The 15,318-nt window shown below is 41.6% G+C and overlaps 1 protein-coding gene across 1 annotated transcript in view; it reads left to right on the top strand.

The window, feature by feature from the left end:
- LOC100301650 (calcium-activated potassium channel subunit alpha-1) overlaps positions 1-12,865 on the top strand; it is a 202,141-nt gene extending 189,276 nt beyond the window's left edge. Inside the window, exons 26-31 of the mRNA XM_036956335.1 lie at positions 3,344-3,474; positions 5,075-5,269; positions 7,346-7,473; positions 7,799-8,020; positions 10,360-10,379; positions 11,915-12,865. Coding sequence (XP_036812230.1) covers positions 3,344-3,474; positions 5,075-5,269; positions 7,346-7,473; positions 7,799-8,020; positions 10,360-10,379; positions 11,915-12,078 — 860 coding nt within the window. The 3' untranslated portion in view covers positions 12,079-12,865. The remainder of the gene's footprint in view (positions 1-3,343; positions 3,475-5,074; positions 5,270-7,345; positions 7,474-7,798; positions 8,021-10,359; positions 10,380-11,914) is intronic.
- Positions 12,866-15,318: the final 2,453 nt, after the last annotated feature.

Genomic DNA, 15,318 nt, shown 5'->3' with positions numbered 1-15,318 from the left:
ATTAATCTTATGCTACACAAAGATACAATAACATACATTTTTCTAAACTTATCCAAATAGTCTTAGATGGCTTAGGTAGTCTCCTCACAATGTTCCTAACCATAGCAGTCTTTATTAATGCAGGTTGCGGGAGAATAAAAATTCCATCTGTTGGTTATCCTAATTCTGTCGCTGTTCGAATAGGAATTACTTATCACATTGTAACCAAGAATAATGTGACTTGCAGGTAGGTTTGCAAAATTCTGGCAACTTTACAACATTTCCCAGAAGTCCCAGTTGGAAGATTCCTGGAAACGGGAGGGAATAAACAGGAAATCCTTCAACCAGGATTTGTTTAAAATCTGAGAATTTGGGGAAGTTTACCAGCATTTTGAAATCCTACTTGCAGGCCTGATGTGGCCTGTAAACCATTAATTGCAGTTCACTGTATTAGGGTAAAATTAGGCCTCAAAATATGGCCTCATGAGATATATAACAAATTGTCATAAAGAGTTTAATTTGAATGATAACATATGCCTAGGAAGTCCCTTGATGAAGACCACAGGACTGAAAATGTACGAATTCAAAAACCACGTCTCTTTCTCTAACAAATTACAGTCATGGTGGTAACTCTAGAATTCACTCGAAAAGGCAAGGCATACCTGACAATTATATCGGAGGCATGGCTTTTTGGCTTATCACAAAAAGCATAATTTTAATGCACCAATGGTAATGTCTTATTCTCTTACCTTATTTAAATAAGTATGGCTGTGTAATGAACATCGTTGAAGGCGTGTTTCACACTGTTTTACATAGTCAACTTGTTCCAACATTTGACTGCAGCATGTCAGCAATGAACTATTCATATAAGGCAAAGATACTTCTAGGTTACTGCTATCATCTGTGTCTGGTGTTAGCTAGTACCTGGCTAGCTACTGTAGGTCTTCAGCCAGCATAGAACAAACACAGGGGGAAGGGTATCATCTTTTTTTCTGTTTCCATAGTATCATAGTTCTGTTTCCATAGTATCATCATAGTTCTGTTTCCATAGTATCATCTTAGTTCTGTTTCCATGGTATCATAGTTATGTTTCCATAGTATCATAGTTATGTTTCCATAGTAGCATCATAGCTCTGTTTCCATAGCATCGTCTTTGTTCTGTTTCCATGGTATCATAGTTATGTTTCCATAGTAGCATCATACTTCTGTTTCCATAGCATCGTCTTAGTTCTGTTTCCATGGTATTATCTTAGTTATGTTTCCATAGTATTATCTTAGATCTGTTTCCATAGTATCATCTTAGTTCTGTTTCCATAGTATCATCTTAGATCTGTTTCCATAGTATCATCTTAGTTCTGTTTCTATTGTATCATAGTTCGGTCTCCATAGTATCATAGTTCTGTTTCCATGGTATCATAGTTATGTTTCCATAGCATCATCTTAGTTCTGTTTCCACAGTATCATCTTAGTTCGGTTTCCATAGTATCATAGTTCTGTTTCCATAGCATCATCTTAGTTCTGTTTCCATTACTATCGTAGTTCTGTTTCCATAGTATCATAGATCTGTTTCCATAGTATTACTTAGTTCTGTTTCCATAGTATCATCTTAGTTCTGTTTCTATTGTATCATAGTTCGGTCTCCATAGTATCATAGTTCTGTTTCCATGGTATCATAGTTATGTTTCCACAGTATCATCTTAGTTCTGTTTCCATAGTATCATCTTAGATCTGTTTCCATAGTATCATCTTAGTTCTGTTTCTATTGTATCATAGTTCGGTCTCCATAGTATCATAGTTATGTTTCCACAGTATCATCTTAGTTCGGTTTCCATAGTATCATAGTTCTGTTTCCATAGCATCATCTTAGTTCTGTTTCCATTAATATCGTAGTTCTGTTTCCGTAGTATCATAGTTCTGTTTCCATAGTATCATCTTAGTTCCGTTTCCATTACTATCGTAGTTCTGTTTCCATAGTATCATAGTTATGTTTCCATAGTATCATCTTAGTTCTGTTTCCATTACTATCGTAGTTCTGTTTCCGTAGTATCATAGTTATGTTTCCATAGTATGATCTTAGTTCTGTTCCCATAGTATTATCTTAGTTCTGTTTCCATAGTATCATCTTAGTTCTGTTTCCATAGTATCATATTAGTTCTGTTTCCATAGTATCATATTAGTTATGTTTCCATGGTATCAAAGTTCTGTTTCCATAGTATCATAGTTCTGTTTCCATAGTATCATAGTTTTGTTTCCATAGTATCATATTAGTTCTGTTTCCATAGTATCATCTTAGTTCTGTTTCCGTAGTATCATCTTAGTTTTGTTTCCATAGTATCATCTTAGTTCTGTTTCCATAGTATCATCTTAGTTCGGTTTCCATAGTATCATCTTAGTTCTGTTTCCATAGTATCATCTTAGTTCGGTTTCCATAGTATCATCTTAGTTCTGTTTCCGTAGTATCATCTTAGTTCTGTTTCCATAGTATCATCTTAGTTCTGTTTCCATAGTATCATCTTAGTTCTGTTTCCATAGTATCATCTTAGTTGTTCATAGATCATTTCTCTTGCCAATGACCTTCCTTTCATCTGACTCTTGTCAGGTCTGGCTGATTTTTATTTAGCACACGGTTGGAGTAGCACTTCTGAAACCAAACAACATCAATACTTTCTTTTTTAAAGCTCTAGGTGTTTTTTGTGCTCAAAGGTGTGTTTAAAAAAATATTAACATGTTTACTTTTCAAATGAATAACTATAGCTGGACCTATAGCTATATTTACAAGACTTAACAACATCTTATTGATGTTGTTGATACGGTTGAAGATTGCTTATGTTGAAATTCAAAGCTAAAGTCTTTTAATGTGCATGAAGTCATTTAGTCCATGAATGGCCTGGGGATATGGGTTGTAATACTGTAGCTGACCACAAAGCCAACCAGAGACAAAACTCGCACATACAATATGTTTGCTCCCATGGAGGATGCCTGTAAATATTTGAGATCTTCTCCAAGTAAACACATGATTTGAATACCTACGTATTAAATCTCCTCTGACTCTTTTAACAATCCATATCCACAACCATTGACTGTTTAAAGCAATCCCTCTGTGCCATCTGGCATTGTCTACGTCCCTATGACTGAGTCTGTGATGCTTCAGAATCGCTGTTTTACGTGAATAATGTCTGAGATTACGGCTGTGTGTAAAAGTATATGTTACGCATGATAACTATTTCCTGCAGGATGGTTAAGCTGTTGATCAGATTTTAGTTATAGCGTACTGTACGTTGAGCAGCCTGACTTTCATGCTATACTACAACACTGTAGTATCATACACATCAATAAGTCCATATTTGAATGTCTTCCCCACCAGTGAATGACTCCAATGTTCAGTTCCTGGACCAGGATGATGACGACGACCCTGACACAGAGTTGTACCTCACTCAGCCCTTCGCCTGTGGGACGGCTTTCGCAGTCAGCGTGCTGGATTCCCTGATGAGTGCTGTAAGACGTGCACTAACTACACAGACCTGAAGCCTTTTTCAAATCAAATCAACATTTTTTTTCTCACGTACACATGGTTAGCAGATGTTATTTGCGAGTGTAGCAAAATGCTAACGTTTGGCTCCCCTGAGCGATTGCCTATATAGGCTTTAGCAAGGTGGGCTCACACAGCATTGTGGCTTGCCAGAGACATGGTTTCAGACCCCAAGAGACCCGGTTTCAGACTCCAGTTGGTAACGCGAAGAGCTTGTGGTTTCCAGATTTTATACCATAAATGAAATCGGTTAATAGGAATGGGAAACTATAGATGTTACAGTAACACTTTATTTTAAGGCCTTTATTATGTCTTATAAGGGTGTATGTAAGTAGCTCATAAGGCCTTTATAATAAAGGCCTTATGAGCTACTTACATACACCCTTATAAGACATTATAAAGGCCTTATGAGCTACTTATGTACACCCTTATAAGACATTATAAAGGCCTTATGAGCTACTTACGTACACCCTTATAAGACATTATAAAGGCCTTATGAGCTACTTATGTACACCCTTATAAGACATTATAAAGGCCTTATGATCTACTTACGTACACCCTTATAAGACATTATAAAGGCCTTATGAGCTACTTATGTACACCCTTATAAGACATTATAAAGGCTTATGAGCTACTTATGTACACCCTTATAAGACATTATAAAGGCCTTATGAGCTACTTACGTACACCCTTATAAGACATAATAAAGGCCTTATAAACACTTATAATTTGTGTCTAATATGTGTACCTTCAAGTGTTACTGATGTTACTGACTAAAAGGTCTCTACACAGACATCATCAAACCAAGAAAGGTCTTAATGGAATCCCATTGGAACAATAAAATGTTATGTCCTCCTGGTAAAAAAAAAAAAAACTCCAGGAAGACATACAAGAAAGCCTGGCACTTTACCTGGTACGATGGCTTCATCTGTCTGTCTTTCACTTTGACTGAATGCTGGAACAGAAGCTACCTTTAAGTGTGTTTCGGTGTAGACAAAGGTCATGTTACCTAATAGACAAGGCTCATCCGTCATTCTACTCTGGAGCCCTGACAGCATCCCAGACAGGGAACATGTTCCTGTGTAGAACAAGCAAGGACAGGCAGGCAGGCAGGAAGGCAGGCAGGCAGACAGGCAGGCAGACAGGCAGGCAGGCGGGCGGGCGGGCAGAGACAGACAGACAGACAGACAGACAGACAGACAGACAGACAGACAGACCAGAGAAAGAAGAAGACCTGAACATGTTCACTAAATCTACAGTGTTGTAATGAACTAACACAGGGTTGTTACATACTCCCCACCACTACTGTCCCTTCTCTATCCAAACTCTTCATTCTTACCAGTCCTAAGAGTACCTCAACAGCATGAATATGTCACTGTGGCTCTGCCTGGTGGTCGAGGGAGAGAGAGAGCGAGAGAGAGAGCGAGATAGAGAGAGAGAGAGAGTAACCTGCAGTAGTTGGAATTTCTTCAGGCCTAGATGGCTGGCTGCATGTCATGGATTCATGCTTAACAATCTCTCCCTCTTGCTCACTCTCTCTCTCTCTTGTCTCATTCATCGTTTCAGACATACTTCAATGATAATATCCTCACCCTGATCCGGACGCTGGTAACAGGGGGGGCCACTCCGGAGCTGGAGGGTCTGTTGGCGGAGGAGAACGCATTACGAGGAGGCTACAGCACGCCACAGACCCTCGCTAACCGGGACAGGTGTCGTGTTGCACAGCTAGCCTTGTACGACGGGCCTTTCGCTGACTTGGGGGTAAGTGACTGGTTGTGTTTTGTCACCTCTGCTTGCAGTACAGAAAAGTCCTTCAGGGCTGTTTACTCACTGAGGCCAGTAGGGGAGAACAAGGCATGTAGAGGAGGCTGAATGATATATCCTGACCTCTGTGGTTGTAGAGGAGGCTGAATTATATATCCTGACCTCTGTGGTTGTAGAGGAGGCTGAATGATATATCCTGACCTCTGTGGTTGTAGAGGAGGCTGAATGATATATCCTGACCTCTGTGGTTGTAGAGGAGGCTGAATGATATATCCTGACCTCTGTGGTTGTAGAGGAGGCTGAATGATATATCCTGACCTCTGTGGTTGTAGAGGAGGCGGAATGATATATCCTGACCTCTGTGGTTGTAGAGGAGGCTGAATGATATATCCTGACCTCTGTGGTTGTAGAGGAGGCTGAATTATATATCCTGACCTCTGTGGTTGTAGAGGAGGCTGAATGATGTGTCCTGACCTCTGTGGTTGTAGAGGAGGCGGAATGATATATCCTGACCTCTGTGGTTGTAGAGGAGGCTGAATGATATATCCTGACCTCTGTGGTTGTAGAGGAGGCTGAATGATATATCCTGACCTCTGTGGTTGTAGAGGAGGCTGAATGATGTGTCCTGACCTCTGTGGTTGTAGAGGAGGCTGAATTATATATCCTGACCTCTGTGGTTGTAGAGGAGGCTGAATGATGTGTCCTGACCTCTGTGGTTGTAGAGGAGGCTGAATGATATATCCTGACCTCTGTGGTTGTAGAGGAGGCTGAATTATATATCCTGACCTCTGTGGTTGTAGAGGAGGCTGAATGATATATCCTGACCTCTGTGGCATGCTGAACCATACATATCAAGTGGATCCATCTACTGTGTTTCAATGTGGATGGACATAAATCTACAGAAGTTTCCAGAGAAATCACAAAAGGAATTCCACAAGACTCCATTTTATTCACAATTTATATGAATCATATAGAGAGAGACAAGCTGTGAGTTAAAACATCTAAAACTTAACATTAAAAACTTCTTAGGGATTAAATCCCGTTAACGGGATTGATTTGACAACATCCGGTGACATGGCAGAGCGCCACATTCAAATTAAATTATTATCAATATTTAACTTTCATACAATCACAAGTGCAATACACCAAATTAAAGATTTACTTCTTGTTAATCCAGCCACTGTGTCAGATTTCAAAAAGGCTTTACAGCGAAAGCAAACCATGCTATTATCTGAGGACAGCACCCCATCAAACAAACACAGACAATCATATTTCAACCCGCCAGGCGCGACACATACCTCAGAAATAACGATATAATTCATGCCTTACCTTTGAAGAGCTTCTTTTGTTGGCACTCCAATATGTCCCGTAAACATCACAAATGGTCCCTTTGTTCGATAAATTCCGTCATTAATTCCGTTTGATTCTGAAAAACACCGGTTCCAACTCGCCCGACATGACTACACATTATCTAATAAGTTACCTGTAAACTTTATTCAAACATTTCAAACAACTTTCCTAATCCAACTTGAGGTATTTTTTTTGAATGGAAATCATCGATAACATTTAAGACGGGATAAACTGAGTATAATAGCGGATAAAAACAGAGTGGAGCGAGCTTTCAGGTTGCGTCCCCCAACCACAACAGTACACTTAGCTATCCACCCAGATAGGAAATGGCTACTTCTTCATTACTCAAAGGAAAAACATCAACCAATTTCTAAAGACTGTTGACATCTAGTGGAAGCAATAGGAACTGCAATTAAGTGCCTTAGAAATCTAGATCCACATAGAACACTCATTTGAAAACAATGTCCCCTCAAAAAAAAAAGTCCTATATGGTTTGTCCTCAGGGTTTTGCCTGCCAAATAAGTTCTGTTATACTCACAGACATGATTCAAACAGTTGTAGAACATTCAGAGTGTTTTCTATCCAAATCTACTAATAATATGCATATCCTAGCTTCTGGGCCTGAGTAGCAGGCAGTTTACTTTGGGCACGTTTTTCATCCGGACGTGAAAATACCTCCCCCTTGCCTAGAGAGGTTAAACTTTTTGCTTCTCTGTCTTCCAGGATGGTGGTTGCTACGGTGACTTGTTTTGTAAAGCGTTAAAAACATACAACATGCTTTGCTTCGGAATTTACCGATTGAGGGACGCCCATCTAAACACACAAAGTCATACAAGTCAATGCACTAAACGGTGAGTATGTTAGGAGGTGAGTTACTGTCGACACATTGTCCACTAGAATAACTGTAGATGGCTCATTTTGATACATTTGGATAAATCAATAACTTCATATTGATTACTGTATCTACATTTGCCCGGCCTACATTGTAAATAAGAATTTCGTTTGTAACTGACATGCCTGCTAATATTAAGGACTACATGAATAGATTCTCTCTCTATCTCTCTCCTCTCCTCTCCTCTCCTCTCCTCTCCTCCTCCTCCTCCTCCTCTCCTCTCCTCCTCTCCTCTCCTCTCCTCTCCTCTCCTCTCCTCTCCTCTCCTCTCCTCTCCTCTCCAGATATGTAATAACCAACCCACCGTATGGTTTTGAGCTGGTGCCATCAGACCTGATCTTCTGCCTGATGCAGTTTGACCACAACGCGGGTCAGTCCCAGGCCAGCCTCACCCATAGCTCCCACTCCTCCCATTCCTCCAGCAAAAAGAGCTCCTCCGTCCATTCTATCCCCGCCACCAACCGCACCAACCGCGCCAAGAGCAGGGACTCACGGGATAAACAAAAGTATGTGATTCCTCTAAAGATGTCTGCGTCCCAAATGGCAAACCCTATTTCCTATTTAGTACACTACTTTTGACCAGAGCCCTATGTGTTCTGGTCAAAAGTAGTGCACAACAAAGAAAATAAGGATGCCATTTGGGACGTAGAGAACGTGTCTGTTTGTATTTGTCCAGTATTGAACTGCCTGTTGTGAAGTTCTGCATTTCTTGTAATTTCTAAATAATCTAGTGTTTATTCTCACCGATTGCTCTATAACAGAGAAGTCAAAATAGCAGATAGATCACCTCATCTCGATGACAGCAGAAAATAATGCAGAATAACACATTAAAATGCATGTGATCTATAAACAAGGAACTATTAATAATTATTATTTCGTGTTGTGGTCTCCTTGAGAATACTAAAGTTGAAGTATGGGTTTACAGGATATCTTGAACATTTACTGAGGTTGCTGAGTGAATACTACTGTGGTTAGTATTGTGGGTGAGACTACACATAGACCTCCAAGCTTGTTTTTTGTTTATCCTGTATTTCTTTTAATCGAGCTTTTAAAAAATATATATTTTTAAAAGAGAATACTAATATTAGATTAGATTTTGTTATGGAACTTGCACGCTTTTCATACATATTTGGGATTTACAGCGAAATCAAAAATAAGTATTGTGCATAGCATGGACAACTCTCAGAATGCTTTGGAAACAAGCATGGACATTCTGGAGTTGATGTGCACATGTATTACACATGCTGTGTACATGCTGTAGTTGATGTGCACGTGTATTACACATGCTGTGTACATGCTGTAGTTGATGTGCACGTGTATTACACATGCAGTGTACATGCTGTAGTTGATGTGCACGTGTATACACATGCAGTGTACATGCTGTAGTTGATGTGCACGTGTATTACACATGCTGTGTACATGCTGTAGTTGATGTGCACGTGTATTACACATGCTGTGTACATGCTGTAGTTGATGTGCACGTGTATTACACATGCGGTGTACATGCTGTAGTTGATGTGCACGTGTATTACACATGCAGCGTACATGCTGTAGTTGATGTGCACGTGTATTACACATGCTGTGTACATGCTGTAGTTGATGTGCACGTGTATAGACATGCAGTGTACATGTTGTAACATCAATGTATACCATTTTAAGCAGCAAAATGAGTTGAAACCATGTTACCATGTACACTTTGATCTATTCAGAACATGAGCAACTTTTTGATGGGATGTGAGTTATGAAGCTAGCTCGCTTGATGGGATGTGAGTTATGAAGCTAGCTCGCTTGCCCGACTGCTAGTACTTTCCAAACCAGGCTAGTAGAACATTTTTTTTAATAACGCACGCCGCAGATTTTGGACCTGAATTGTACCCAGTCCAGTCTACTATCCCAGCCAGCCAGTGTTTTTAGACATATGGTTTTAACATGTACGGTTCTAGGCCGGCTCATTCCCCCCCCCCACGAAGTCAGTCTTCTTATCAATTGTATGCATGAATGTCTTCTGTGTTGTCTTAGGAATTCAGCATTCTCTGTGTTGATCTCACCCCTCCGTCGCCCCCCCCATTGTCTCATCATTTTACAAAGTCATGTCTTCTGTGTTGTCTTAGGAATTCAGCATTCTCTGTGTTGATCTCACCCCCCCCCCCCCCCCATTGTCTCATCATTTTACAAAGTAATGTCTTCTGTGTTGTCTTAGGAATTCAGCATTCTCTGTGTTGATCTCACCCCCCCATTGTCTCATCATTTTACAAAGTAATGTCTTCTGTGTTGTCTTAGGAATTCAGCATTCTCTGTGTTGATCTCACCCCCCCCCCCCCCCCATTGTCTCATCATTTTACAAAGTAATGTCTTCTGTGTTGTCTTAGGAATTCAGCATTCTCTGTGTTGATCTCACCCCCCCATTGTCTCATCATTTTACAAAGTAATGTCTTCTGTGTTGTCTTAGGAATTCAGCATTCTCTGTGTTGATCTCACCCCCCCCCCCCATTGTCTCATCATTTTACAAAGTAATGTCTTCTGTGTTGTCTTAGGAATTCAGCATTCTCTGTGTTGATCTCACCCCCCCCCCCCCCCCCCCACACTTGTATTTAGAATTCCATTCCCAGACATTTCTTCATTCCTTATTACCGTAACTCAACCATAGTCTCTTGTATATTAATTATCTTTATGGAGTCAGATAAAAAATTTAATAGATTAATTGCTTAGTCTTATTACGATCATGTAAGGTATATATATATATATATATATATATAAGATATACTTTATATTTCAAATATTACTACACTACATGGCGGCTGTTTGTTTTACATAGTTTATGCTTCTTTTTCTAAAATGCAACAAGGATGAATAGAATGGGCCACGGTATGGATGTGATGAATGAATATGCATGAAGTAGAAAATGGCAGGGGGCACAGAAACTTCTGGCGTTTCTGATATAGCTGCCTCACCCAACAGTATCCCAGACCTGCATGGCTATAAGCTCATCATCAGTCCCTCTTTAATACGACAGGATGGATCCTTTTATACAACCACACCACATGGTTTAATGCCACTTTCATCTGTTTTCAGACAAACTTCAAACAAACTAGAGTAAATGATTTCAACCGTTCTATATGTTTCCATACCAACCACCATATGTTTCTGTGAAAATGCTCTTGTTAGGACAATGTCGTTGAATAATTCAATTGAATAATTTATTATATACAGTGCGGATATCAAATCAATTGTCAACTTGTCTTGTATTTGTAATTGGATCCTCACAAGGCAGGTTCCATCAAGCCAAAGAGTGAATCCCCTCGTATAATAAAACACAAAGGATATTAGAATGATTTCAAACCTTGACTAAAACTGTATTGATCAATGGGCCTCCCGGGTGGCGCAGTGGTTAAGGGCGTGCAAGGTTTGAAATCATTCTAATATCTGTGCCACCAGAGACTCTGGGTTTGCGCCCAGGCTCTGTCATAACCGGCCGCGACCACGAGGTCCGTGGGGTGACGCACGTTTGGCCTAGCGTCGTCTAGGTCAGGGAGGGATTGGCCGGTAGGGATATCCTTGTCTCATCGCGCACCAGCGACTCCTGTGGCGGGCCGGGCGCAGTGCATGCTAACCGAGGCCCATGGTGTTTCCTCCGACACCTTGCTTACGGGTTGGATGCACGCTGTGTTAGGAAGCAGTGCTGCTTGGTTGGGTTGTGTATCGGAGGATGCTTGACTTTCAACCTTCATCTCTCCCGAGCCCGTACGGGCGTTGTAGCGATGAGACAAGATAGTAGCTACTAACAATTGGATACCATGAAATTGGGGAGAAAAAAGGGGGTAAAATTTTTACAAAAAAACACACACAAAAAAAAGATGGGTCCATTTCCAACTTCCCCAGATTACCCAGAGCTGTATGCACTGAGTGTTTCTCTTTTTGTTCTATGACCTAATACCTTTTTTACCCCCGCACTATTGGTTAGAGCCTGTAAGTAAGCATTTCACTGTAAGGTCTACTACACCCGTTGTGTTCGGCGCACGTGACAAATAAACTTTGATTTGATTTGACGCCACAATATGATGAGATATTTGCATTGCATGACCGCTGACCAATACAACAGCATGGAGAACTACTGTATTAAAGAGAGCTTGCATTGTTCACTCGCTGACATTAGGCAATGGGTCCTATTCAGATTAAATCGTACTTATTTGGAATGCTAATGAAATAGCGAGTAATCATTTTGAAAACAGTGATTACGTCCCAAATGGCACCATATTATATAGGGCGCTACCTTTGACCAGACCCCTATGGGCACTGGACAAACGAAGTGCTCTGCATAAGGAGCAGGGGGCCATTTGGAGTGGAACCAGTAACATCCACAAACCATTAACTGTTTGATTTCCCCCCCCATTTTTTCTCAGAAAAGACATGCTTTATAGATGAGCCTGAGAACGCAGCCTACCCCAGGAAGTCACACTCTAGTCACACAGCCAACCACCAGGTCAACCACCAGGTTAACCAGAACCCTTACAAATCCACCAACAACCTCATCCCGTCCATCAGAGAGGTGGAGGACGAATACTGAACTACAGAACCCAATGTTGAGACCTACCGTACAACCCACCTGGAGAACACCTGGAACTAGAGCCCAAGAACAGCTAGAACCCACCTACAGAACACCTGGAACTAGAACACAAGAACAGCTAGAACCCACCTACAGAACACCTGGAAATAGAACACAAGAACAGCTAGAACCCACCTACAGAACACCTGGAACTAGAACACAAGAACAGCTAGAACCCACTTACAGAACACCTGGAACTAGAACCCAAGAACAGCTAGAACCCAACTAGAGAACGCATGGAACTAGAACACAAGAACAGCTAGAACCCACCTAGAGAACGCATGGAACTCCACCCTGATCCAGTGGAACTGGAATCTGAAGAACAATTTAAAACTAGAATCCTTAGTTGCTACATCAATTCATGAACTTATAAATGAATGATCAAAACATCAATGCTGCATAATAAACCTCACGGAAAAGTGCGTATGTACAGTAGCTACAGTAACATCATATCAACAGGCTTTCTGACATCTTTTATACATATGAATATGTAAATGAAGTAATAGACATATAAATACAATCAGATGTCAATCAGATGTACAAGTCAGTCAGTCACTAATGCTAACACTGTAGTTTACACAGCCAGTTCCTTAGTGACCAGACTCCATCAGTTTAACCATTTTGGAGAATGAGGGTCGCTTCAGTCAGAGTAGCAAAGCAACGCAATGCCAGATAACATATGATGAAACATTATAATAGCGTGTTATCAAACTGGACTGATTATTTGCCAATAAAAAAACCATATATACGTTGTTGACTTTCATTTGTACAATGACATTTCAAGACTGACATGTATCGACTGATGTATCCCAGGATTGGATAGTCATACTGCTTCCATGGGTTTATTGGCAAACCTGGTAAGATTCAATACAAAACAATGGCATAATGATATGATGGTCTTTTCTGTTAAACGCAGTCCCACACCAATTATATTACTAGCGGATCGTTTGTGGACCGTCATTGGGATGAGAGTAAAATCACCATCTATATTTGTGGTTGATAGTCAGAGTTCATGTCAGAATGGTACATGGTATTGTACTGGCCCCAGCCTTATTTCGATTGGCCAGTTTGTTTGAGTGACAGTATGATTGTCGCCTTTTTAGTTTTCATATCAAATCCCAAACAACCTGCAAATGTTCTCTCTCTCTCTCTCTCTCTCTATATATATATATATGTATATATATATGTATATATATAGGAAATGTGTAATGTGGGTGGAATGACACTGAAAATAAATTTTAAAAACACATTCTCTATTCATTTGGCACGTTTGACCTGTCATTATAATGACAATGCTATAACCCAAATGTGAGCTGTTTCCGAGGAGACACTGGAGGATGTTGAGTAACGTTAGCTATCTGAGCAGCAAATAAGATACATATTAATGACCTTAATAGATTTACCTATTGGATTAGGTTATACTGTATAACCCTACCTATATAACCCTATCAATACCTTATTGACTTTGATAGGCCTACCTGAAACCAAAAGGGTGGGTTATACTGTAAAATGATGATAACATCATATCACCAAGGATGAGGTGAAAGATCGAGCATGCCACATATTGCATGAAGTGGGCATAAATACCTGTAGCTCCAGTCCCATTGCAACTCTCTCTTAGTACAGTAGAGGAATGCTCACTAACGCCCTGGACCAGAGCTAATGCACCTATCTATACCTGTAGACAGGTCCTCCTTTGGCTATAAGCACTGCCTGCCACTGGCCTGCCTGGCACTGGCCTGCCTGCCGCTGGCCTGCCTGCCTGCCTGGCACTGGCCTGCCTGGCACTGGCCTGCCTGCCACTGGCCTGCCTGGCACTGGCCTGCCTGGCACTGGCCTACCTGGTGCTGGCCTACCTGGCACTGGCCTGTCTGCCACTGGCCTACCTGGTGCTGGCCTGCCTGGCGCTGGCCTGCCTGCCACTGGCCTGGCATAGAGGCACCGGAGAAGCGTGGATGTTTTCCATGACCAGTCACAGCGCTGTACTCAGACAGTAGAAGACCAGTCCCAACTCTGTCCTCAGACAGTAGAAGACCAGTCCCAACTCTGTACTCAGACAGTAGAAGACCAGTCCCAATTCTGTACTCATACAGTAGAAGACCAGTCCCAATTCTGTACTCAGACAGTAGAAGACCAGTCCCAACGCTTTACTCAGACAGTAGAAGACCAGTCCCAACGCTTTACTCAGACAGTAGAAGACCAGTCCCAACTCTGTACTCAGACAGTAGAAGACCAGTCCCAACTCTGTACTCAGACAGTAGAAGACCAGTCCCAACTCTGTACTCAGACAGTAGAAGACCAGTCCCAACTCTGTACTCAGACAGTAGAAGACCAGTCCCAACTCTGTACTCAGACAGTAGAAGACCAGTCCCAACTCTGTACTCAGACAGTAGAAGACCAGTCCCAACTCTGTACTCAGACAGTAGAAGACCAGTCCCAACTCTGTACTCAGACAGTAGAAGACCAGTCCCAACTCTGTACTCAGACAGTAGAAGACCAGTCCCAACTCTGTCCTCAGACAGTAGAAGACCAGTCCCAACTCTGTCCTCAGACAGTAGAAGACCAGTCCCAACTCTGTACTCAGACAGTAGAAGACCAGTCCCAATTCTGTACTCAGACAGTAGAAGACCAGTCCCAACGCTGTACTCAGACAGTAGAAGACCAGTCCCAATTCTGTACTCAGACAGTAGAAGACCAGTCCCAACTCTGTCCTCAGACAGTAGAAGACCAGTCCCAACTCTGTACTCAGACAGTAGAAGACCAGTCCCAACTCTGTACTCAGACAGTAGAAGACCAGTCCCAACTCTGTACTCAGACAGTAGAAGACCAGTCCCAACTCTGTACTCAGACAGTAGAAGACCAGTCCCAACTCTGTACTCAGACAGTAGAAGACCAGTCCCAACTCTGTACTCAGACAGTAGAAGACCAGTCCCAACTCTGTACTCAGACAGTAGAAGACCAGTCCCAACTCTGTACTCAGACAGTAGAAGACCAGTCCCAACTCTGTACTCAGACAGTAGAAGACCAGTCCCAACTCTGTACTCAGACAGTAGAAGACCAGTCCCAATTCTGTACTCAGACAGTAGAAGACCAGTCCCAACTCTGTCCTCAGACAGTAGAAGACCAGTCCCAACTCTGTACTCAGACAGTAGAAGACCAGTCCCAACTCTGTACTCAGATAGTAGAAGACCAGTCCCAACT

This window comes from Oncorhynchus mykiss, chromosome 20, assembly GCF_013265735.2.
Source record: "Oncorhynchus mykiss isolate Arlee chromosome 20, USDA_OmykA_1.1, whole genome shotgun sequence".
Classification (NCBI taxonomy): domain Eukaryota; kingdom Metazoa; phylum Chordata; class Actinopteri; order Salmoniformes; family Salmonidae; genus Oncorhynchus; species Oncorhynchus mykiss.
Note: the sequence above shows the minus strand (reverse complement) of the source record. Positions and strands in the feature narration are given on the sequence as shown.